The sequence below is a fragment of the Drosophila navojoa genome, chromosome X, assembly GCF_054131105.1.
Source record: "Drosophila navojoa isolate 15081-1374.11 chromosome X, UAZ_NAV_1.0, whole genome shotgun sequence".
Classification (NCBI taxonomy): domain Eukaryota; kingdom Metazoa; phylum Arthropoda; class Insecta; order Diptera; family Drosophilidae; genus Drosophila; species Drosophila navojoa.
Window position 1 is genome coordinate 17,843,696 of NC_142895.1, and position 23,411 is coordinate 17,867,106.

General features: G+C 42.2%; 7 protein-coding genes across 8 annotated transcripts in view; 3 read left to right on the top strand and 4 right to left on the bottom strand.

Annotated features, from left to right (window-relative positions):
• Positions 1-471: 471 nt before the first annotated feature.
• On the bottom strand, positions 472-1,109 carry LOC149090670 (uncharacterized). Its single transcript, XM_089263249.1, has 2 exons — positions 991-1,109; positions 472-888 (listed from the first exon to the last, which is right to left on the bottom strand). Exon 2 carries the CDS (start codon positions 864-866, stop codon positions 552-554), a length of 315 nt encoding a protein of 104 aa, XP_089119375.1. The 5' UTR covers positions 867-888; positions 991-1,109; the 3' UTR covers positions 472-551.
• Positions 1,110-1,302: 193 nt separating this feature from the next.
• LOC149090671 (uncharacterized) lies at positions 1,303-4,218 on the bottom strand. The gene is made up of 3 exons (XM_089263479.1): positions 4,100-4,218; positions 3,715-3,995; positions 1,303-1,701 (listed from the first exon to the last, which is right to left on the bottom strand). The coding sequence occupies exons 2-3, from the start codon at positions 3,983-3,985 to the stop codon at positions 1,418-1,420; spliced, it is 555 nt and encodes a 184-aa protein (XP_089119605.1). The 5' UTR covers positions 3,986-3,995; positions 4,100-4,218; the 3' UTR covers positions 1,303-1,417.
• LOC149090672 (uncharacterized) lies at positions 2,132-3,119 on the top strand. The gene is made up of 3 exons (XM_089264504.1): positions 2,132-2,430; positions 2,520-2,936; positions 3,005-3,119. The coding sequence occupies exons 1-3, from the start codon at positions 2,371-2,373 to the stop codon at positions 3,035-3,037; spliced, it is 510 nt and encodes a 169-aa protein (XP_089120630.1). The 5' UTR covers positions 2,132-2,370; the 3' UTR covers positions 3,038-3,119.
• A 405-nt stretch (positions 4,219-4,623) lies between the features above and the next one.
• LOC149090673 (uncharacterized) lies at positions 4,624-5,562 on the top strand. The gene is made up of 3 exons (XM_089264505.1): positions 4,624-4,878; positions 4,968-5,381; positions 5,450-5,562. The coding sequence occupies exons 1-3, from the start codon at positions 4,819-4,821 to the stop codon at positions 5,480-5,482; spliced, it is 507 nt and encodes a 168-aa protein (XP_089120631.1). The 5' UTR covers positions 4,624-4,818; the 3' UTR covers positions 5,483-5,562.
• A 480-nt stretch (positions 5,563-6,042) lies between these two features.
• On the bottom strand, positions 6,043-6,758 carry LOC149090674 (uncharacterized). Its single transcript, XM_089263151.1, has 2 exons — positions 6,592-6,758; positions 6,043-6,489 (listed from the first exon to the last, which is right to left on the bottom strand). The coding sequence occupies exon 2, from the start codon at positions 6,465-6,467 to the stop codon at positions 6,153-6,155; it is 315 nt and encodes a 104-aa protein (XP_089119277.1). The 5' UTR covers positions 6,468-6,489; positions 6,592-6,758; the 3' UTR covers positions 6,043-6,152.
• Positions 6,759-7,984: 1,226 nt separating this feature from the next.
• Positions 7,985-8,927, top strand: LOC149090675 (uncharacterized). The gene is made up of 3 exons (XM_089264506.1): positions 7,985-8,229; positions 8,319-8,717; positions 8,790-8,927. Exons 1-3 carry the CDS (start codon positions 8,170-8,172, stop codon positions 8,817-8,819), a joined length of 489 nt encoding a protein of 162 aa, XP_089120632.1. The 5' UTR covers positions 7,985-8,169; the 3' UTR covers positions 8,820-8,927.
• A 5,906-nt stretch (positions 8,928-14,833) lies between these two features.
• Positions 14,834-23,411, bottom strand: part of LOC115564802 (uncharacterized) — a 120,083-nt gene continuing 111,505 nt past the window's right edge. For both annotated transcript variants that reach the window (XM_089264162.1, XM_089264161.1), the window contains exons 4-6: positions 20,239-23,173; positions 19,606-20,096; positions 14,834-18,012 (exon numbers count right to left, since the gene is read on the bottom strand). In XM_089264162.1, coding sequence (XP_089120288.1) covers positions 16,918-18,012; positions 19,606-20,096; positions 20,239-23,173 — 4,521 coding nt within the window. In that variant the 3' untranslated portion in view covers positions 14,834-16,917. The remainder of the gene's footprint in view (positions 18,013-19,605; positions 20,097-20,238; positions 23,174-23,411) is intronic.

Consider the following 23,411-nt stretch of genomic DNA (forward strand, 5'->3'; position numbering starts at 1 on the left):
TTTACTTGATATATTCTCGACTCTAGTAAAATTAACCAAGTGTTATTTTATTATTTTTTTCACGTTAAATGACGCTCTAAAATAAATTTAAAATATTTACATATATCAATTTATTTTCACTTACGCTTTGAATGTTCTTGACGGATTGTACAATTTTCGATTTTTGTTTAGAAATATTTTTTATTATTTATTTATTTATTTTGAGAGCCTTAGAAGTTTAAGTGTTTCTCGACGAAATCAGCTTCGAAATGATTATGATAGATTTTAGCTTGTCAAAGCCTACTTTGATTAAAAAAAACAGCAAAGCAGCATTCCTGAGGTGATAGCCGATAGTCGATAACATTGAATGAAGCATCGATTGACTTGACAACTCTAATGCTAACTTAAATATATATATAATGACAAATCTAAAAAACAGAAAGACGCAGCTATTCTGAGAACTACATGACGTTTTTATTTCATCATATTGAAGCAATAGTAGAATGGGCTTTGCAGCCCTTCAAGAAATGGGTTTCGCTTGATCGACAATGTGCCTGCCTCTCTCTGCCAGGTTAGTCCTCCGATTCGCTTGGCGATGGCGATGGCACAGACGAGGAAGAGGTGCTCTCGGTGGAAGAGTCGTCGCTGACCACTGGGCTGCCTGTCTCGCTCTCGCTTTCAGTCTCCGACAGTACCGGAAGTATTTCCTGCTCTACAGGCAGGATTTGCTCCTCTATAGGCAGGATTTGCTCCTCTATAGGCAGGATTTCGTCCTCTACAGGCAGGACGTCATCCGGTACAGCTAAAGGACTGGCCAGGGGCGACATCTTTAGCTTCTTGTGTAATGGCTCACCTTGGCTGGAGTTGTCTGCTTCGGAACGACGCATTTTACTTGATATATTCTCGACTCTAGTAAAATTAACCAAGTGTTATTTTATTATTTTTTTCACGTTAAATGACGCTCTAAAATAAATTTAAAATATTTACATATATCAATTTATTTTCACTTACGCTTTGAATGTTCTTGACGGATTGTACAATTTTCGATTTTTGTTTAGAAATATTTTTTATTATTTATTTATTTATTTTGAGAGCCTTAGAAGTTTAAGTGTTTCTCGACGAAATCAGCTTCGAAATGATTATGATAGATTTTAGCTTGTCAAAGCCTACTTTGATTAAAAAAAACAGCAAAGCAGCATTCCTGAGGTGATAGCCGATAGTCGATAACATTGAATGAAGCATCGATTGACTTGACAACTCTAATGCTAACTTAAATATATATATAATGACAAATCTAAAAAACAGAAAGACGCAGCTATTCTGAGAACTACATGACGTTTTTATTTCATCATATTGAAGCAATAGTAGAATGGGCTTTGCAGCCCTTCAAGAAATGGGTTTCGCTTGATCGACAATGTGCCTGCCTCTCTCTGCCAGGTTAGTCCTCCGATTCGCTTGGCGATGGCGATGGCACAGACGAGGAAGAGGTGCTCTCGGTGGAAGAGTCGTCGCTGACCACTGGGCTACCTGTCTCACTCTCGCTTTCAGTCTCCGACAGTACCGGAAGTATTTCCTGCTCTATGGGCAGGATTTCGTCCTCTAGAGGCAGGACGTGATCCGGTACAACTATAGGAATGGCCAGGAGCGACTTCTTTACCTTCTTGTGCAATGGCTCACCTTGAGTGGAGCTGTCGGCTTTGGAACGAAGCATTTTTCTCGACTCTAGGAAAATTAACCAAGTGTTATTTTATTATTTTTTTCACGTTAAATGACGTTCTAAAATAAATTTAAAATATTTACATATATCAATTTACTTTCACTTACGCTTTGAATGTTTTTGACCGATTGTACAATTTTCGATTTTTGTTTAGAAATATTTTTTATTATTTATTTATTTATTTTGAGAGCCTTAGAAGTTTAAGTTTTTTCTCGACGAAATCAGCTTCGAAATGATTATGATAGCTCGAGGGAGCTCCTTATATACCCTTTTTAGCTTGTCAAAGCCTACTTTGATTAAAAAAAACAGCAAAGCAGCATTCCTGATAGCCGATAATCGATAACATTGAATGAAGCATCGATACTCCCTCGTTTCCATCGATTCTCCACTCTACACCTCCCTGAAAGGGTACAAAAATGGTTTTATAAATCAATCGTAGTAGGCTTTGACTAAAAGTATCAAAGGGCTATAGCCCCTAAAATTTCATTCAGTCACTCTCATTCTCGCTTGTTGTAGGAGCTGATAAGAAAAATTATATTTCTAGTTTTTTTCCGGTTCTTTATAAAAATAGAATTTGTTATATATCTGCGCGCTAAATTCTTTGATACGCCCAAATTGACATTTAAAAGCATCCAATTCGTAATTCCTAGCACAAGGCTTTATTAGAGCCGACAATGAAGACCAAAACTCGTGCCACCAAGAAGCAGACAGTCAAGCCAAAGGCCGGGGCTGCGGTAAGTGCTTAGTGCATAGTGCACAGTGCATAGTGTGAAACCAAGCGATTGCAACTCCAATATCTATCTACGAAAAACCCATTATACAGAAGAAATCGAAGCGCAATGGCAAATCCACAGCCGTGCCCAAGATCCGTATGACCAGGAAACTCGATTGCGAGTGCGATCAAAAGCCCGCAGCTACCCCGAGGGCTACCACCCAATCAAAGAACGTATCTGGCAAGGCCAAATCATATGCCAAGCAGAAGACTAACTGCGCTGACCAACCAAAGAACGTATCTGGCAAGGACAAATCGTATGCCAAGCAGAAGACTAACTGCGCTGACCTGAAGCGCAAGTTCACTACCTGCATCAAGGCGAAGAAGTCCCACAATGCAAATGTATTTGTCGACGTCTTGCGCGAGTGCATAGCTCACGAGAAGATGATTCCTGAGCAGCAGGCCGTAAGGCTTGCCGCAGTCGCCTACTGTGTGCTGAATACAAGTCTACGACGAAGACGCCGATTGGTGAGTTAGCTTTAGCAATCAGGCTCACACAGCTCATTTTGCATGCTGACCATTTCATTGCATTCCAGGCTAAGCTGAAGAAAGAGGGATTATTGAAATAGAGCAAATAGTAAATATATTATTCGGAAAGTCATTCGTTGTGGTTCCATGCGAAACGTACAAATAAATTAAATTAAAATCGTACATCAATGTTTTATTTCCAAATACAATTTGTTTTAGCGAAGGGCAGAGTTAATAAAGATGCAATTTTGCTATATTGATAGACTAACCCATCGAATGCTTATGGAAGTGCGTTATTATTTTGAGTATTCAAATACTGAAATGACTCCAGGAGTGGCGCTACTCCAAATACATACATACACACATACATACATACATACATACGTAAATACATAAATGTGTTCTTTTCATACGCTCGATAAAGCTCAGAGCACAACCGATAGCACCGGTTCTTTAACTTCTCTTGCTATCAGTTCGCAACCGATGTGTATGTGGAGACCGTTTGTATTGATTCACTATTCTATTGATTCTCTTTCTCAGATATTCGCTAAGAGCTTTCGATGAAAATGTGACAATGACATTCCCATCTCTAGCAAAACATTACAAAAACTGTAAAAATATTGACAAATCTAAATAAAGACAAGGCGAAGCCATTCTGAGAACTACATGACGTTTTTATTTCATCATATTGAAGCAATAGTAGAATGGGCTTTGCAGTCCTTCAAGAAATGGGTTTCGCTTGATCGACAATGTGCCTGCCTTTCTCTGCCAGGTTAGTCCTCCGATTCGCTTGGCGATGGCACAGACGAGGAAGAGGTGCTCTCGGTGGAAGAGTCGTCGCTGACCACTGGGCTGCCTGTCTCGCTCTCGCTTTCAGTCTCCGACAATACCAGTATTTCCTGCTCTATAGGCAGGATTTCGTCCTCTACAGGCAGGACGTCATCCGGTACAACTATAGGACTGGCCAGGGGCGACATCTTTAGCTTCTTGTGCAATGGCTCACCTTGAGTGGAGCTGTCGGCTTTGGAACGAAGCATTTTACTTGACATTTTCTCGACTCTAGTAAAATTAACCAAGTGTTATTTTATTATTTTTTTTTCACGTTAAATGACGTTCTAAAATAAATGTAATATATTTACATATATCAATTTATTTTTACTTACGCTTTGAATGTTTTTGACCGATTGTACAATTTCCGATTTTTGTTTAGAAATATTTTTTATTATTTATTTATTTATTTTGAGAGTCTTAGAAGTTTAAGTTGTTTCTCGACGAAATCAGCTTCGAAATGATTATGATAGCTCGAGGGAGCTCCTTATATACCCTTTTTAGCTCGTCAAAGCCTACTTTGATTGAAAAAAGCAAAATTTTTTAGATGTAATTTTATAGATGATAACCGATAAACGATGACATTGAATGAAGCATCGATACTCCCATGGGTTCCACCGATTGACTTGGCGACTTTAATGCTAACTGAAATAAATTTATATATTTTTTAATTCTCTATAATAAATAAATGAATTCTGTAATGAGATAAATAAAAAAAATAAGATAAATAAATACACATGGATAGATTAAGTTTACTCCATTCTCCACTTTACACCTTCCTGAAAGGGTACAAAAAATGGTTTTAAGAATCAATCGTAGTAGGCTTTGACTAAAAGTATCAAAGGGCTATAGCCCCTAAAATTTCATTCAGTCACTCTCATTCTCGCTTGTTGTAGGAGCTGATAAGAAAAATTATATTTCTAGTTTTTTTCCGGTTCTTTATAAAAATAGAATTTGTTATATATCTGCGCGCTAAATTCTTTGATACGCCCAAATTGACATTTATAAGCATCCAATTCGTAATTCCTAGCACAAGGCTTTATTAGAGCCGACAATGAAGACCAAAACTCGTGCCACCAAGAAGCAGACAGTCAAGCCAAAGGCCGGGGCTGCGGTAAGTGCTTAGTGCATAGTGCACAGTGCATAGTGTGAAACCAAGCGATTGCAGCTCCAATATCTATCTACGAAAAACCCATTATACAGAAGAAATCGAAGCGCAATGGCAAATCCACAGCCTTGCCCAAGATCCGTATGACCAGGAAACTCGATTTCGAGTGCGATCAAAAGCCCACAGCTACCCCGAGGGCTACCACCCAACCAAAGAAGGCTGGCAAGGACAAATCGTATGCCAAGCAGAAGACTAACTGCGCTGACCAACCAAAGAACGTATCTGGCAAGGACAAATCGTATGCCAAGCAGAAGACTAACTGCGCTGACCTGAAGCGCAAGTTCACTACCTGCATCAAGGCGAAGAAGTCCCACAATGCAAATGTATTTGTCGACGTCTTGCGCGAGTGCATAGCTCACGAGAAGATGATTCCTGAGCAGCAGGCCGTAAGGCTTGCCGCAGTCGCCTACTGTGTGCTGAATACAAGTCTACGACGAAGACGCCGATTGGTGAGTTAGCTTTAGCAATCAGGCTCACACAGCTCATTTTGCATGCTGACCATTTCATTGCATTCCAGGCTAAGCTGAAGAAAGAGGGATTATTGAAATAGAGCAAATAGTAAATATATTATTCGGAAAGTCATTCGTTGTGGTTCCATGCGAAACGTACAAATAAATTAAATTAAAATCGTACATCAATGTTTTATTTCCAAATACAATTTGTTTTAGCGAAGGGCAGAGTTAATAAAGATGCAATTTTGCTATATTGATAGACTAACCCATCGAATGCTTATGGAAGTGCGTTATTATTTTGAGTATTCAAATACTGAAATGACTCCAGGAGTGGCGCTACTCCAAATACATACATACACACATACATACATACATACATACGTAAATACATAAATGTGTTCTTTTCATACGCTCGATAAAGCTCAGAGCACAACCGATAGCACCGGTTCTTTAACTTCTCTTGCTATCAGTTCGCAACCGATGTGTATGTGGAGACCGTTTATATTGATTCACTATTCTATTGATTCTCTTTCTCAGATATTCGCTAAGAGCTTTCGATGAAAATGTGACAATGACATTCCCATCTCTAGCAAAATATTACAAAAATTGTAAAAATATTGACAAATCTAAATAAAAATGGCGAAGCAATTCTGAGAACTACATGACGTTTTTATTTCATCATATTGAAGCAATAGTAGAATGGGCTTTGCAGTCCTTCAAGAAATGGGTTTCGCTTGATCGACAATGTGCCTGCCTCTCTCTGCCAGGTTAGTCCTCCGATTCGCTTGGCGATGGCGATGGCACAGACGAGGAAGAGGTGCTCTCGGTGGAAGAGTCGTCGCTGACCACTGGGCTGCCTGTCTCGCTCTCGCTTTCAGTCTCCGACAGTACCGGAAGTATTTCCTGCTCTACAGGCAGGATTTGCTCCTCTATAGGCAGGATTTGCTCCTCTATAGGCAGGATTTCGTCCTCTACAGGCAGGACGTCATCCGGTACAGCTAAAGGACTGGCCAGGGGCGACATCTTTAGCTTCTTGTGTAATGGCTCACCTTGGCTGGAGTTGTCTGCTTCGGAACGACGCATTTTACTTGATATATTCTCGACTCTAGTAAAATTAACCAAGTGTTATTTTATTATTTTTTTCACGTTAAATGACGCTCTAAAATAAATTTAAAATATTTACATATATCAATTTATTTTCACTTACGCTTTGAATGTTCTTGACGGATTGTACAATTTTCGATTTTTGTTTAGAAATATTTTGTATTATTTATTTATTTATTTTGAGAGCCTTAGAAGTTTAAGTTGTTTCTCGACGAAACCAGCTTCGAAATGATTATGATAGCTCGAGGGAGCTCCTTATATACCCTTTTTAGCTTGTCAAAGCCTACTTTGATTAAAAAAAACAGCAAAGCAGCATTCCTGAGGTGATAACCGATAGTCGATAACATTGAAAGAAGCATCGATTGACTTGACAGCTCTAATGCTAACTAAAATATATATACATATATATATTGACAAATCTAAATAAACAAGAAAAGGCGAAGCCATTCTGAGAACTACATGACGTTTTTATTTCATCATATTGAAGCAATAGTAGAATGGGCTTTGCAGCCCTTCAAGAAATGGGTTTCGCTTGATCGACAATGTGCCTGCCTCTCTCTGCCAGGTTAGTCCTCCTATTCGCTTGGCGATGGCGATGGCACAGACGAGGAAGAGGTGCTCTCGGTGGAAGAGTCGTCGCTGACCACTGGGCTGCCTGTCTCGCTCTCGCTTTCAGTCTCCGACAATACCAGTATTTCCTGCTCTATAGGCAGGATTTCGTCCTCTAGAGGCAGGACGTCATCCGGTACAGCTATAGGAATGGCCAGGGGCGACATCTTTAGTTTCTTGTGCAATGGCTCACCTTGAGTGGAGCTGTCGGCTTTGGAACGAAGCATTTTACTTGATATATTCTCGACTCTAGGAAAATTAACCAAGTGTTATTTTATTATTTTTTTTTCACGTTAAATGACGTTATAAAATAAATTTAAACAAATTTACATATATCAATTTATTTTCACTTACGCTTTGAATGTTTTTGACCGATTGTACAATTTTCGATTTTTGTTTAGAAATATTTTTTATTATTTATTTATTTATTTTGAGAGTCTTAGAAGTTTAAGTTGTTTCTCGACGAAATCAGCTTCGAAATGATTATGATAGCTCGAGGGAGCTCCTTATATACCCTTTTTAGCTCGTCAAAGCCTACTTTGATTGAAAAAAGCAAAATTTTTTAGATGTAATTTTATAGATGATAACCGATAAACGATGACATTGAATGAAGCATCGATACTCCCATGGGTTCCACCGATTGACTTGGCGACTTTAATGCTAACTGAAATAAATTTATATATTTTTAATTCCCTATAATAAATAAATGAATTCTGTAATGAGATAAATATAAAAAAAATAAGATAAATAAATACTCATGGATAGATTAAGTTTACTCCATTCTCCACTTTACACCTTCCTGAAAGGGTACAAAAAATGGTTTTAAGAATCAATCGTAGTAGGCTTTGACTAAAAGTTTCAAAGGGCTATAGCTCCTTAAATTTCATTCAGTCACTCTGATTCTCGCTTGTTGTAGGAGCTGATAAAAAAAATTTTATTTTTAGTTTTTCCGGACTTTTATGAAAACCGAATTTGTTATCTATCTGCGCGCTAAATTCTTTGGTACGCCCAAATTGCCATTTATAAGCATCCAATTCGTAATTCCCAGCACAAGGCTTTATTAGAGCCGACAATGAAGACCAAAACTCGTGCCACCAAGAAGCAGACAGTCAAGCCAAAGGCCGGGGCTGCGGTAAGTGCTTAGTGCATAGTGCACAGTGCATAGTGTGAAACCAAGCGATTGCAACTCCAATATCTATCTACGAAAAACCCATTATACAGAAGAAATCGAAGCGCAATGGCAAATCCAAATCAAAGCAGGGGAGGAAGTGTGTCAAAACCGTGCCCAAGATCCGTATGACCAGGAAACTCACTTTCGAGTGCAATCGTAAGCCTTCAGCTACCCCGAGGGCAACCACCCAACCAAAGAACGTATCTGGCAAGGCCAAATCTTACGCCAAGAAGGAGACCAACTGCACCGGCGTGAAGCGCAAGCTCACCACTTGCATCAAGACAAGCAAGTCCAACAAGCTAAAGCAGAATTGCTCTCAGACATATCTCGACTTCTTGCGCGAGTACAAAATTCGCAACGGGATGGTTCCTGAGCAGGAGGCCGTACAGCGTGCCGCAATCGCCTACTGTGTGCTGTCCGAAAATCTAAGACGCAGGTACCTTCGCCAGGTGAGTTAGCCTTAGCAATCACTCAGGCTCACACAGCTCATTTTGCATGCTGACCATTTCATTGCATTCCAGGCTAAGCTGAGGAAAGAGGGATTATTGTAATGCAGTCACAGTGCTGAGTGAAGCAGAGCAAGTAGTAAATACATTATTCGGAAAGTCATTCGTAGTAGTTCCATGCGAAACGTGCAAATAAACTAAATTCAAATTGTACATCAATGTTTTATTTCTAAATTCAATACATGCATACATCAGAAGTATAAATGCATAGGCAAGTATCGTTTACTCACACTCTGGGTACCGACTCGGTGAGCGCAACCGTTTGCATTGGTTCTTTGACTTCGCTTGCGATCGGCCCATAACCGTTTCATTTTGTGCTCTCTCTCTCTCTCTCACACACTCTGTGGCTCAGGCTGTTCGCTGAGTGATATGAAGCAAATATCTTTGTGTGTTGTGTGTGTTGGTGTGTATGTGAGGCTTTGCTAAGCATATCAATTGCACTCGTGAGCAGAGCGTGGGCTTGTGCGTGTGTGTGTATGTGGAGACCGCTTGCATTGACTCGCTGAGTGAACGTCAATCGTCTCTCTCTTTCTCTTTCTCTGCTGTTCGTTTAAAGAACGTCACACGAATAGTTCTGCACAAAGCGCTCAAGAGAAAGCAAAGCGAAAAGGATTAAAGTCATCTGCGAGGGCGACTGAGCTGATTAGACATGCATACATGTATATTTATGCATGCATGCATGCATGTATGTATGTATGTAGGCAGCTTCTTCAATGGCTCAACTAATAATACTTAGCATCGTTGCTAGGGCTCCTCTGCAACATGTGCTCAAGTGGGTCTGCTTCAGTTTAGTGGTGCGATCTCTTCTTATTCCCTTATTACTAGCTTATTTTTAGATCTCTTTTCATGTGTCTAACATCATAGTGCAAACTGTCGCATTTTAGCTGCATTCGCGCTCAATTCTTTGTTTTATTTATTTGTTTTTCTCAGCTTAGCTTTCTTTGTATTTGCATGGAAAACAGTTTGTTTGCTTTGGCCAAATTGCGCAATTAGTTTATGCGAACTTCAATTAATAATTCCGTTTTTCTGCCAACACTTTTAGCACCCCGAAAAATGTTTAAATACCTGTGTGCATGGTGCCTTAGTAAAATGAATAAAACTGAAATGAAATAAAAGACTGTACACACACACTGAGAAAAAAGTGGCCAAGGGGCCGCCAAACGAAATTTATGACAAAAATTTTTACACGAAGCGTATGTTGTGTCATGTGGCCATTCATTGCCTTTGCGTCGCCACTGTCACAGAGTCCGTCCTTTCGTCTTTCCGTCCGTCCGTCTGTCCACCTAGCGCAACACAGACTAGCTTCGCAGCTGTCCAGTTGTCCGGCTGCAACGTCTGTCTTTGTACACGACACACACACACGCACTCACACACACACACACACACACAGAGCTCTGCCCACATCCCTTTCGCACCCTATGACTGTGACTGCAGCAGCCAATTGGCTTTTTGTTCACTTCACTTCGCTTTATACTCATTCATAAAAGTGAAACGAGTATATTGGTTCGTGCAATGTCTGTCTGTCCGAATGAATGTCCGTCTGTTGTCTGTAAGCTCGAAAATCTGATCATACACATATTCTTATATGCCCTCGAATTCGAGAGTGTCTAGATTTTTCTTGAGCCGTCCAATAGGGGCTTGGCAAATCGAGCAACATGGCAGTTGAGTTGCTTGAGAAAGCAAAGAAGAAGCTTGCACCCCTTGGGGGCGTGGCAAAACGAAGAATATGAATGAAAGAGTATTCTGAATGAGTATTCTGCAGTTGGTAAAGCTCGTTACATTTTCCCTAGTTTCCCCTTTTTTTTCGGCGCAAATGTTTTCCGCAACTTTTGGTGCATTTCTATTTTTTACTTTTGTTTGTAAAATGTGTAAAAACCAGAAAAAATCGAGCTGTCATCATACATAAAACACACGCACATACACACACGTAAACAGACAGACAAAGCCCTATCTATGAGCTGATATAACTACCTAACTAAATCGGCTGCAGGCTATGTGCAGTCAGTCATACCATATGCAGTCCACTGCATATCCCTTAACACTAGCTGCACAAGATCACCATCAATTAATCATATATTATACAAACTATATTATATTGTACCATATATGGTAATACCTAACAAATCTTTTGCTTGTTGTTGTTGTTGTTTTTATTGCCAATGACTTATAGAGTTGCGCGTTGTTCCCTTGACTCGATATTATCGTTGGCGCGAATATTTTGTGCGCTTCATTGATTTAATGGAAAAACTTTTCGGTTCACAGTTTGTTTGTCTATTACATATATATTCTATATATGTATTTTTTCTGATTTTTTTTTTTTTTTGCCCAAATCGACGCTCATAAATCGACTGGGTGGCGGTCAGTTTTGGTTTCAAATATCCTTGTTGTTGCTGTTGTTGTTGTTGTTGTTGCTGTTGTTGCTGCTGCTGTTGTTGTTGCTGTTGTTGTTGATGGCCAGCCAAGTCCATGGCATACGTTTGCCGAAGCTGTTTATAGTAATTTTCAATAGTTTTGCGGTGTTCATGTGAAAAATATGTTCCGCTTGTTTTCCCCTCCACACACACACACACACATACATACACACATATTTTTCGACTGCTTTGTTTTGGCCAGTCTCGTGTTTTCACACACACGGTAGACTTTAGTTGTTGGCCAAGTTATGTGACGCTGTGTGAATGATATCCTGTTTTTTTTTGTTTGGTTTGCTCTAGATTAAAGTTGTGCAGGAGCACTTGGAGATTAAAAATTGAAAAGCCTTTGGAATTTCCACATTTGATTGTTGTTGTTGCTAACTTAATTGACTATTGGCTACCTGGTGATTGAGTGTCCTGCTGTCTGCAGGACTCGAGCTTGTCGCTTGGCTAGCCATGCCTTTCGATTTTACCAAACATGTCCTGTTGCAAATATTTGACAAAAACTGGCTGAGCAGCCCAGCTGGAGTGCCAGCTAACAGATACCCTGTACACAGTACAGGCAGGAGCTCATATGGGTATGCAGGCAGGGTATTTGTGCGTCTTTCATTCGCCCAGCTCGTTGCCAGCCCGGTGCTTGTCCTTGTCATGCAATTAAGTCGAACCCACAGCGACAGCCAAGTCAGACAGTTGACATCCATGTCGTTGAGCTGATGATGAAGATGACGATGACGACTTGGCTTGACGTTACTTGACTTGAGTTGTGGCTACAGCTGCTCCCCGTCTTCCCATCCTCCCATCTCTCCCAGGCCCTGTTCGCCGACGCAGCTGCAATTGCTGTTTGCCTAAAGCCCCGCAAACTGCTTTCCTAGTCGAGTGGAGCGCGGTAAATGGTCCTGCTGTCGATATTGTCATGTATCTTTTTTCTCTCCTCCAAATATGCGCACAGACTGAGACTGAGAGGGGCAGAGATAGAGAGAGAGAGAGAGAGGGAGATGTAGTACTCCTATTCGCGTCAGACAGGTGCAAATTTTGCCAATTAAAGTTTGTTTTAATGAAGCAACTTAGTTACCTACTTATTGTTGCAAGTAATGCAAATGGAGCCGCAGCCAGCTGCCTAGACGCCGACTCCTGCTGGCGCTGCTCGCGTTGCTCCTAATCCTCTGTCCCAGCTGCCGCATCCTTATTCACTTTGGGCAAACAACAAACATTCGTGTGCCAACATCTCAGCTTACTAGCCAATTTACATTGCCAGCAGAGCTCCACAGTGCAGTGCCGCCGCCGAAATGTGACTCTGTTTACAATAGAGCAGCATTTCGAGTCACTAACAATATTTAATTTGTTGCTAGTTAGTCTTTACCTAATTCCAGAGAGTGAGATGGTACACTACAGAGAGAGTGAGAGAGAGAGAGAGAGCTCCTGCATATTCTTATCAAATCTATTTAATTTTCAGGCAGATCCAACTTACAAAGTTTGACACTGTTTGCAATGACACTTCATGCAGTAAACCTCACATATGCATACATTCTGTATAGTCTATTAGTCGTAAAAGTCTCGCAGAAACAAAGTAAACTGTGAACAAGTTAAGCTCATGTGTCAGCGCGTCTTTATTTCTATTAATTCGCTGAAAGACACAAAAAACACTTTTACTGCCTGCATATTGGGGATGGCACGATTGCTATCTTATGATTATATGATAATCGATTATTTAGCTCCAATCGATGATTAAATTCTGTTACACAAGAGAGTGCGATCAGACATTAATCAAATATTTGCACAATTAAATAAGTAATTGGGCAAATGTAGAAGATATAAAATGCACATCGAATGCATTATATCATGCAGTCCTTTCATATTTCAGGGCTCTCTGCTTTTAAATAATAGTGCTAGAGTGAGACAACGAAACTGCAGCTGTTAAAGGCACTGTTAAAATTGTGGTAATGGCAATGTTAGCGGCTGGCAATGTTAACCTCTACCACTAGTTCCTCTACCTATACATATGTAAAGCATGTGGAACTGAAACACTAAGCTGGCAACAGAAAACAGAACCAGCGAACTTTTTTCTTCTGCTTCCTCTTATGCATTCTGTACATATAAAAAATATCATATGTAGATAACATAGCAACTAGTCAGATCAAAGCCCTCCGCAGCTTTGCGTATAAAGCCAGAATCCAACCAGTTTGGAGCTTTACAATGCATTCAAGCAACAGTATTCAAGCCATTCGAATGGCCGATTCAAATAATTTTTTCCGCATTTACGACTACGTGATTTAAAAACTGTAAAGATACTGCCGTGGCAGGCTTTCAGCAATCAGTTTATTGTCGCTCAGGTAAATATTTAAATTCCAGTTTTTACTATGTTGTCAGGCTCATATATTGTTTTTGTCATGTTTCTTGTTCAGGATAAGCCTTGTTTTTTCCTACGTCCATGTCTGCAACATCAATTGTACTACTAGCATGCTCCAAATAATACTCCACTGGAAAAAAATTGTATTAAATGAACAACCAAATAATACTCTTCTTGTTATCTACACACCCTGCATTTCAGTTGACAATTTTGGCAGCTGAAGCCTCAATTCTGTCGACTCCAACTACTTGCACCAGCTTCGTCGGCTCTTAAATTTGAGTCGAATGAAGTCGAATAAAACTCTTGCTCACCATCTTGCTCATTCCTACTCTCAAACTATGCTTACGTCTTTGTTTGCATTTCAATTCCGATTTCAATTTTGTCGATAGCGCCGCATATGTCTCGCATTTATAAATATGTCACATATACTGCGTATTAAATTTGAGTAAAGTTAAAGCCAATGAATCCCTTCGTTGACATCGTTGACATCTCTGAGATTAATCAAAATTCGGTCCTGACATCACTCACTGAAATTTCAGCTTTGATGTATGACAGTTGCTGTAAATATTGCATAGTACAAGCAGCTATTGAATCAACTTTTAAATGGACTATGTGTGTGTGCATGTGTGTATGTGTGTGTGTGTGTGTGTGTGTGCATGTGTGTATGTGTGTGTGTTCTCTGACAGACTGCTTGTAGTTGCAGTTGCTCTTCTATTGTTGGGGGCTTCTTGGCCCCTAGCACATCTTGTTGCACACACAGTCTCTATGATATACATTTTAATAACTAGCAATAAGAGAGAGAGAGTGGGGGGGAAAGAGAGAGTGGAAGTGAGCGAGAGAGTGAGTGGAAGAGAGCTGCAGAGTAACAACGCTTGAATTTGGGTTGTGGCAGGTGCGAGCTGCTCCTTGCTCAACTTGTGTGTCTATGTGTGTGTGTGTGTGTGGGCGTGTGCATGTCTATCTGTGTGTGTGTGTGCGCGCGGCTAATTAAAATTCCGCATTGCATTTAATGTCGTTGATAAGAAAACGTGCTCAAGACAGCGGAAATGTCCATTTCATTAAAATTTTCTAAAGACAAAACAAGATGATATATATGTATAAGTATAGATACACATACATACATATATAGGTATATGTCACATATATTGTCACACTTTACTTCAAAGCATGCATTTAACCTCCCCTTCCCCCTCCCCCTCCCCAACCTCAATTAAGCAAAACTTTCGAGTCATCATTTATTGTTAAATTTCGTTTGTCATTTATTTATATTTAGTTCTTGTTGCATTCAATACAATATTTGGTTTTTTGTTCATAATAATTTCATTTATTGCATTTGTATTTTTTGTTGTTTCTTTTTGCTTTTGTTTCGTATGTGAATTCTGTTTGGCTTTCAAGTTCTACGTAAGACTAGAACTATTGAGTGTTGGTGTGAGTGTGTGTGTGTGTGTGTGTCTGGAGGGACATCAACTCACACACACACACACACACACGCACATTATTGCTGCAGAGCATTTGATAAGCTTCGTTTAATGCATAGATTTACTCTTAAAGTACTTTTTGTTGTTTTTGTTTCTGCTTTGTCTTTATATTTTTTGGTATTTTTGTTGGTATTTTGTTTTGTTGTAGTTTTTGCATTTGATTCTTATTTGCGATTTTTTTGATTTTGTTTGTTTGTCTGCTTTTGATTTGCATTTAGCGATTTCAGTTAGCTTTGCATACTCTCTGCCTTAACTAATGCGCCCAGCAGCGGTCACTTTTACAGGGTATACGCCCGGCTCACGTGTGCCCACATAAGTATGCTACTGCTAAGCCAGGGACTGGGGCGTAACATCTTTTGATTTGCTTCGTTTTTGCTAAGGTTTTGCATTTGCATTTTTCGCTTTCTCCTTCTCTCTCTCTCTCTCTCTCTCCCTCTCTCTCTCTCCCTCTCTCTCGCTTGCCTGTTCGCCTCCTCTCTGCTGGCCATAAAGTAATTGGTATACTACGCAGCGCTCCGTCACATAAATATGCTTTGCTTAAGTATTTAAATATGCTTTCAATTTGTATTTAGTTCGTTTTATAGCTAAATCCTTGACTAAAGTTATTTCATTATCATATAAGTAGTTATTTAAAAAAAAAATTCTATTTATTTATTGTATTACGAAAATGATAATTATAAAGTAGATGACAAAAAAAATGTATTTCTTTTGCATTTTAAAAATGAAACTCTTTGAGTTTTTTTTTTTTTTTTTTTTTTTTTTTGTTTTTTTTTTTTTACTTTTGTTGCTCGCTTAGCCTAATCCAATTTTGTATTCTTGGTTTAATTGTATATTTTAATTAGATTAATTAGTTATAATATGTTGCTCTTGCAGTTTAATGCCACTCGACAGAGAGATGCTTAAACTCCTTCGTTTACTGTTAGTGATTCTTACTTACCGCGCTGCTTCGACAAAAAAAAAATTGTTTATTTTCGATTACATCTAAGTTTTTCCGCTTGGGTTTGAAAAAAAAAATTTGTCAACAACATCAACATTGATTACAGTTGTGTCTGTGCCTCTCTAAACCCTAAATACATGTATGTACTATGCGTAGCTGGCTTTATCTACGACACTTTTCATAGTATTTCCTTGCTTTTATTTTAATATATTTATCATTACACTAAAAACAGATTTCTTTTTTTTGCATTTTTTTTTCTGTGTTGCTTTTCATATTTGAGTTGAGTTTTCATTGCGCTCCAACTTGTATTTACATTGAAAATGGTTTACTCTCTGTATTATTATTATATATATTTATTTATTTTTATTTTTTTTAATATTTTTTTTCTCTATTTGAAATTGTCATAACTAAACGAACGTTGAACGCATCATGATGTTTATTATCACTAACCTAGTTATTTTTCTGTTTATTTGTTGGAAGTTGGTTTCTTTTTTTTTTGGATTTTATTTTGTTTTTTACTCATAAATTAAATGCATTTTTGGGCCACATTGAAAACATAAAGAATGCTTTGACATTTTCTCCGATTGAAAAAGTTTTTATGCTAAATGAATTGAATGGCACATCGAATATATATATATATGTATGTATGCACTTATATATGTAAATATATATGCTTGTGTATTTGGCAGATCAAGTGAGTGCAGCGACAGAGCCAGTGTGGTAAAATGAATGAATTATTTGAGTAACCCTTTGAGCACTGCATATTTCGTAATACTCGCGTCTGATTGAATTGGTTATTGTTCGAGTATAATATATACATATATATGTATATGTATATGTGTGCTGCATGCTGACACGGATAATGCCATTAATGACGACAACTGAGAGCAAGTCTTTCAGCATATAATATGCAACATTCATGAAGTGGACTGCAAATCGAATGCAATCGAAATAATCCGGCGTGGGCCGACTAACAGACGCTCAAATGGTTCGTATTGAGCACCACGCCCGCCGCCATATAGCCCCCAATGGCCCCGTTGTTGGGCCGGTGGTGGTGGTGGTGGTGGTTGTTGTGGCTGTGATTGTTGTGCGGTGCACTGCTCGCCGGCGATGTGGAGACGGCCACAATGCTGCCCGCTGCGTCGCCATTCTCCACAACGAGCCCCCCGATGCCCACAATGGGGCTGCGGCTGCCCGACTTGGCCATGGCCAACGGCACGCCGCCAATGGGCGTGGTTGCCGTGGTGGTGGTGGTGCCGGTGCCGGTGCCGGTGCTCAAGCTAGTGCCGCTAATGTGCGCACTGATGCCACTCGGCACGCTGGCCATGCCATGGGCGCCGCCGGCTGGCGCCGTCGACGCCGAGGCGGCGGCCGCTGCGGCCGCGGCGTTGTTGACGCTGGCCGCGGTGCGCGTCAGCTCCTCGTTGGGTATGGAGAAATGTCGATAGGAGATGTACTCGGGCGGCATGGCCGCCTGCCGCTTGGCGTTCTCGATGCGCTGCTTCTTGAGCTTCACGTAGCTGAGCACCGATATCATCACAATGAACACTATGATGCCCAGGCAGCAGCCGACAATCAGGCCCAGGCGACGCGTCAGTATCGAGTGGATGAAGCCGTTGCTCGACAGCCCGTTCTCGTCCGTGATCAGGCTGGGCGTGGAGTCCAGGGTCTGGACGTCGGTGCAGGCCGAGATGTGCGAGTTCTTGAGCACCTCATGCAGCGCCTTGTCCGTCCCGATGCTGTTCTCAATCAGCGCCTGCTGCTGCTGCTGCTGCTGCTGCTGCTGCAGCTGCTGCTCGTGGATGGCGCCGTTCAGATGCTGATACGGCGAATAGCTGTCCGGCATGGAGGGCAGGGCGGCGGCCAGGGGCCCATCTCCAGCTGCTGCCAGCGTGAGCAGCAGCTCGTCGCGCGACTCATTATAGTGGAGCCTTTGGAGCGCGTTGGCCAACGGCTCCGAGAGCCAATTACCCGTGCCGATGACGCAGATGTGATAGCGCGTGTTGGGACTCAATTTCGTTAGCTTTGTCGAGCTGGCCGTGCCGTTTAGCCGCTTGCCGTGTATCTGTGGAATAAATTAACCAAGTTTTCAACATAATTATTGCGATGCCAACCTCAGTCATGCACTCAATATGCCCCAGTCACCAATTCTCCATCATCATCATCATCGTCATTGTCATCTCCGTCATCATCACTATCATCATCATCGTCGGCGTCGCCCTCGTCAAGTCGTTTTATTAAAATTTTCTTTTGGGGCCTGCGGCCGCAATATGACTAACTGACCTGGACAATGGGCTCGATTAGCGATTCAATTGTAAAAAAAATGATGGCAAATAATAGCTAAATAAGCTACGTTTGTTTAATATTAATTTGAGTAAAATATATAGACTAAATTTTGTATATTATTTTCATTTTGTTTTGTATAATTATTTTTTAATGTTTTATCATTATGTTTTTTAATTTGATTATTTTTAAGTAGCTTAAATGTATTTATATTTTTATTATATTATTTTTAAAAATTTTTTTTTTTTATATTCTTATATAATCTTAGTTTTATTTATTTGTTATATATATATTTTTTTTTTTGTTTTTTTGATATTTTTAATATATATATTTTTTTAAGCTCAATATTTTAATTCTTATTATATTATTTTTTTAAATTTGTTTTATTTGATATTTTTATATAGTCTTAGATTTATTTATTTGTTATATTTTTTTCATATTTTTAATATATATATTTTTTTAAGCTCAATATATCTATTCTTATTATATTATTTAAAAAAAATTTTTTTTTTGATATTTTTATATAGTCTTAGTTTTATTTATTTGTTATATTTTTTTCATATTTTTAATATATATATTTTTTTAAGCTTTCATCTTCATTATTTTTAAATTTTTTCAAAATTGTTTTAGTGTTTTAATTATTTCAGTTGTTCTCATTATTTCATTTTATTCTTTTTATTTATATATTTTTAATATGCTTGTAAATTTTGTGTTTCTTCTCTATTAATTAATATTAATATTTTTATCTAAATATTATTTATTATTATTTGCTATTTTATTCATCCTAATACAATTCGGTATCCTAATAACATAATTAATGAATTATAATAGAAAACAAATCTCTTAATAGCTTAAATATTAAAAAAAAATAATTAAAACAAATTTCTGTTGTTCAAATCAAGAGATTAAAATTTTTTGAGAGATTGATATAAACTTCTACTTCAACTATTTCAACTGAAAAGTTTGGCTTACTAAAACAGTTCCTAAGCAAATTAAAATCGCCTCGGAACAAAAGAGTCTATTCACGCTTTCTGTGCGCATTTCGTCCGTGTCGAGCCCACTGTGCCATCGGCATCTTAGTTAGTTGAGAGCCCGGGGCAACGGGATGCTTAAATTAAATTTTGTATGCACAAAGTTGCGCAGTTTATCGCCGATCGAACGAGGCCACATGGCGGCCCCTGCTCCACGGCGACCGCTAAGCGTTGATTAAGCGTTTATTAAAAGAGAATTACGGGCCGGGGGCCAAACAGGACAAGAGTACCAAAGTGGAGCAGGGGCGGCAGGAGCCGGCATCGAGTGCTTTACATCGGATTTCTTTCAAATTTGTGCGTCCACTGTCAGTTAGCGTCTGGTTGAGCAATCATTGGCCACTCACCTCATCCGTGGCAGCAAACTGGGCCAGCCGCTCCCTCTCGCTGTCTCGCTCAAACTCGCTGTGCTGTCGCTGCATATCGTAGTCCCGGTCCCGGTCTCGGTCCCGTTCCCGTTCCCTATCCCTATCCCGTTCGTGATGATTATCGGTGCGGCCTCGGGCGTCGTCGCGGTCGGCTGGTGCCGCAATGAGTCCATCGCCGGTGGCGTGGTAAACAATTTCAAAGCCAGTGAGGCCCAAATGGTCGCGACTCTGCCAGGAAACGACCACCGAATAGGGCTGTATGTCCTGTATGGCCATTTTGGGTATTAATGGGGCGTCACAAAATTGCTGCGGCTCCATGCGGCCAAACACCTTGCCGCGCAGCTCCGTCGGGTGTTCGCACCTCAGATAATTAATGTTATCACCGCCCGTTGGCGATAGCGACCATTTGCGATGATCCCGCAGCCATTCCCAGAGCTTTTGTGCATCACAGCTGCAATGCAGTGGATTCTCTGTATATGCGTGTGTGTGTGTGTGTGTGTGTGCGAGTGTGCGTGAACGAAATACAAATGAAAATGCCATCAGAGTAAGCACCAAATTAGCTAAAGGACTGTGAATTTACGGCTGGTTAAGCGCCGCTGCCTCGGTACTCACCCTCCAGCTTCAGAGTGCGCAGATTCGTTTCGAGCGGCCGCAGCGGCTCCAGCGGCACCAGCTCAAAGTAGTTCTTGCGCAGATCGAGCAGATGCAGCTTCCGCAAGTAGCGAAAGCCGTCGTTCGACAGCGCCGTCATCCGGTTGCCCATGAGCAGCAGCTCGACGAGTCCGTGCAGGTTGCGAAAGGTCTTCTTGGAGATGCGATCCAGCTGATTGAAGCTGAGGTCCAGCGTCTGCAGCTGGCCCAGCTCGCTGCTGAACTCATCCAGATCCTTGAGCGTGTTGTGGGATATGTTGAGCAGGCGCAGCAGACGCAGTCCCTGCAGGCGCTCCTTGGGCAGCATCTCCAGCTCGTTGACGCTGATGTCCAGGGTGAGCAGATTAACCAGCGACTTGAAGGCGCCGGGCGAGATGCGTGTGATGCGATTGTTGACCAGATGCAGATGCTGCAGTGCCTGAAAGGCCTCAAAGTCCTTGGACGTGAGTATGGAGAGGTTCGTCTGACAGATGTAGAGCTCCTTCAGGTAGAGATAGCGCTCCTCCTTCACCGTATAGATCTTATTGATGGGATTGCCGGTCAGATTGAGCCAGGACAGGCGCGGTATGGACGCGTCCGACAGCGCCGAGCTGGGTATCTGCAGGAACCGATTGCTGGACAAGTCCACGCGCTGCAGATTGATCGAGTGCCGCAGAAAGTTGGCCGGCAGCGAGAGCAGCAGATTGCCGCTGAGATCCACATTGTCCAGCTGCGTCAGGTTGACCGCATTGAAGCCGCTCAGCGAGCTGATCTTGTTGTCGCGCAGCACCAGTTGCCGCAGATTGAGGGTGCCGCTCAGCTTGAAGAAGTCAATGGAGTTCAGTTGATTCCTGGCCAGATCCAGGGTCTCCAGCGTGCTCAGATTGTAGAGGGCGATGTGCGGGAACTCGACGAGATTGTTGCGGCACAGGCGCAGCTCCTTGAACACGTTCAGTCCGCTGAAGATGTTGCGGTTCATCTCGGTCAGCTGATTGTCGCACAGATCGATGCGCACCAGGTTCGTGTTCTTGGCGAACAGCTGATCGGGTATGCTGCTCAGGCTGCAGTTGGCCATGGAGAGCTGCTGCAGGGAGCGCAGCTTGTCGAACATGCCCGACATGATGCCCCCAACGGCGCCGCCGATGCCCACGTGGCTGAAGTTGTTGTGCGAGAGATGCAGACGCCTCAGGCTGGGCACGTCGAGCTTTTGTATGTCCGCCGGATTGAGCTGATTGCGCTCCAGATTGAGCTCATTCAGATTCTGCATGGACTTGAACGTGTGCTGCTCCAGCTTGCGCAGCGAGGTGTTGCGCAGATTGAGCGTGCTCAGGGGCAGCTCGTCCAGGAATATGTCGCGTGTCAGCTGCACCAGCGGATTGTGCGAGAGATCCAGGGACTTGAGCTGCTTCAGCCGGCTGAAGGCGTAGCCCTCGATGGCCTCGATCTGATTGTTGGCCAGACTGAGCTCCTCCAGGCTGTGCAGAGTGGCGAAGTAGTCGCGGCGCAGCTGACGCAGCTGATTGCCGCTCAGGTCGAGGAACTTGAGCAGCCCCAGGCTGGCGAAGGTGTCCTTCTCGATCTCGCGTATGCGATTGTTGCTCAGGTAGAGCCGGCCCAGATGGGGCGTGTCCACGAACAGCGATCGGTCGATCTTCACCAGCTGATTGTCGCGCAGCCACATGATCTGAATGCGCTGCTGCTGCCGGAACGTGCGCTGGTGGATCTTGTGCAGATAGTTCGCCTCCAGCTGAATGGAGAGCAGCGAGGAGTTCTGCTCCGGAAAGATGTCCTCCAGCATGGTCAGCTGATTGTCCTGCAGATTGATGTGCTGCATGTTGGCCAAGGTGTGGAAGGCGCCCGGCTCGATGTCCTCGATGTTGTTCTTCTGGATGTGCAGCTCCTGGAGCGCCGGCAGCGGCTCGAACACCCCCTTCCGCACGCGGCGAATGCGATTGTTGTGCAGCCGCACCTCACGCAGCTGCTCCAGCTTGCGGAACATGCCAATCTCCAGGTCTTGAATCTCATTGTTGTCCAGCGACAGCGACGAGAGCTTCGTGCACTTGTCGAAGAGGGTGACGGGCACCAGGGGAATGAAGTTGGAGCGCAAGTACAAGTGATCCAAGTTGGCCAACGTACTGAACACATTGGGATCGATGTGGGCAATGCCATTCGACTCCAGGTAGATGACATCCACATTGGTCGAATTGGTGAACGCATCCGCGGGCAGCTCCAGTATATTGTTCTCGGAGAGGAACACCTCGCGCAGCTGCGGCAGATTGGAGAAGACCCCGCCGATGGCGTGTATGTGATTGTGGCTGAGGTCGACGGTCTGCAGCCGTTTGTTCTTGTCGAAGACCTTCGGATCGAGCGTGATGATGCGATTGTGCGACATGTCCAGCGACATCAGCTCCTTGAGGCTCCTGAAGGCCTCCGGCTGCACGATCTCGATCTGATTGGCATAGAACGACAGCGTCTTCAGCTGGGGAAAGGCGCGAAAGCAGTCGTGCGCAATCTCGCTGAACTGATTCGAGCTCAGATCCAGCAGGATCAGCGAGGGCAGCTGCAGGGCGGCCGCCGTTGCCGCCGCCGCCGAGGCATTGTTCGTGGCCAGCTGAATGTCGCCATAGAACGTGGAGATCTTGTTGTTGGAGAGCCGCAGGATGCGCAGGTGGTCCAGCTTGCGCAGCGCCATCATCGGAAATGTTCGCAGACCGTTCTCCGACACGTCAATCTCCTGCATGCAGTCCTCCAGACCGGCGAAGCCATGCTCCGGTATGGCCTGCAGCCGATTGCCCTTGATGTTCAGCTTGGACACGCGCAGCCCATAGAAGCTGTAGTCCTCGATGCGCGAAATCTCGTTGTAGTCAAAGTCCAGGGCGGTCAGCTTTTGCATCGAGCTGAGGGCACGCGAGGGCAGCTGTGAGAAGAGAGAAGGCGTTTCGATTAGGGATGAATATAAAAGAATATAGAGTCTTAGCCTTAAGTGAGGTAAAACCATTTGCTTTGTATGTACATCTATGTATTCTTAAGGAATTGGGGGGTAGTCCGTCTAAGACAGATGAAGAACTACTGAAGATCATTTATGTAATCTATATGTATGCAGCAGTCTTCATTTGGTATTTTTATTTAAGTAAGAGAAATCTTTAAGCAGCAGA

Coding starts and splice junctions, on each gene's coding strand:
- LOC149090670 (XM_089263249.1), bottom strand. CDS start 866: ATGCGTCGTTCCGAAGCAGACAACTCCAGCCAAGGTGAGCCATTACAC.
- LOC149090672 (XM_089264504.1), top strand. CDS start 2,371: ATGAAGACCAAAACTCGTGCCACCAAGAAGCAGACAGTCAAGCCAAAG. Junction 2,431..2,519: donor AGCCAAAGGCCGGGGCTGCG/GTAAGTGCTTAG, acceptor CCCATTATACAG/AAGAAATCGAAGCGCAATGG. Junction 2,937..3,004: donor TACGACGAAGACGCCGATTG/GTGAGTTAGCTT, acceptor ATTGCATTCCAG/GCTAAGCTGAAGAAAGAGGG.
- LOC149090671 (XM_089263479.1), bottom strand. CDS start 3,985: ATGTCAAGTAAAATGCTTCGTTCCAAAGCCGACAGCTCCACTCAAGGT. Junction 1,702..3,714: donor ATCGCCAAGCGAATCGGAGG/ACTAACCTGGCA, acceptor TAATTTTCCTAG/AGTCGAGAAAAATGCTTCGT.
- LOC149090673 (XM_089264505.1), top strand. CDS start 4,819: ATGAAGACCAAAACTCGTGCCACCAAGAAGCAGACAGTCAAGCCAAAG. Junction 4,879..4,967: donor AGCCAAAGGCCGGGGCTGCG/GTAAGTGCTTAG, acceptor CCCATTATACAG/AAGAAATCGAAGCGCAATGG. Junction 5,382..5,449: donor TACGACGAAGACGCCGATTG/GTGAGTTAGCTT, acceptor ATTGCATTCCAG/GCTAAGCTGAAGAAAGAGGG.
- LOC149090674 (XM_089263151.1), bottom strand. CDS start 6,467: ATGCGTCGTTCCGAAGCAGACAACTCCAGCCAAGGTGAGCCATTACAC.
- LOC149090675 (XM_089264506.1), top strand. CDS start 8,170: ATGAAGACCAAAACTCGTGCCACCAAGAAGCAGACAGTCAAGCCAAAG. Junction 8,230..8,318: donor AGCCAAAGGCCGGGGCTGCG/GTAAGTGCTTAG, acceptor CCCATTATACAG/AAGAAATCGAAGCGCAATGG. Junction 8,718..8,789: donor GACGCAGGTACCTTCGCCAG/GTGAGTTAGCCT, acceptor ATTGCATTCCAG/GCTAAGCTGAGGAAAGAGGG.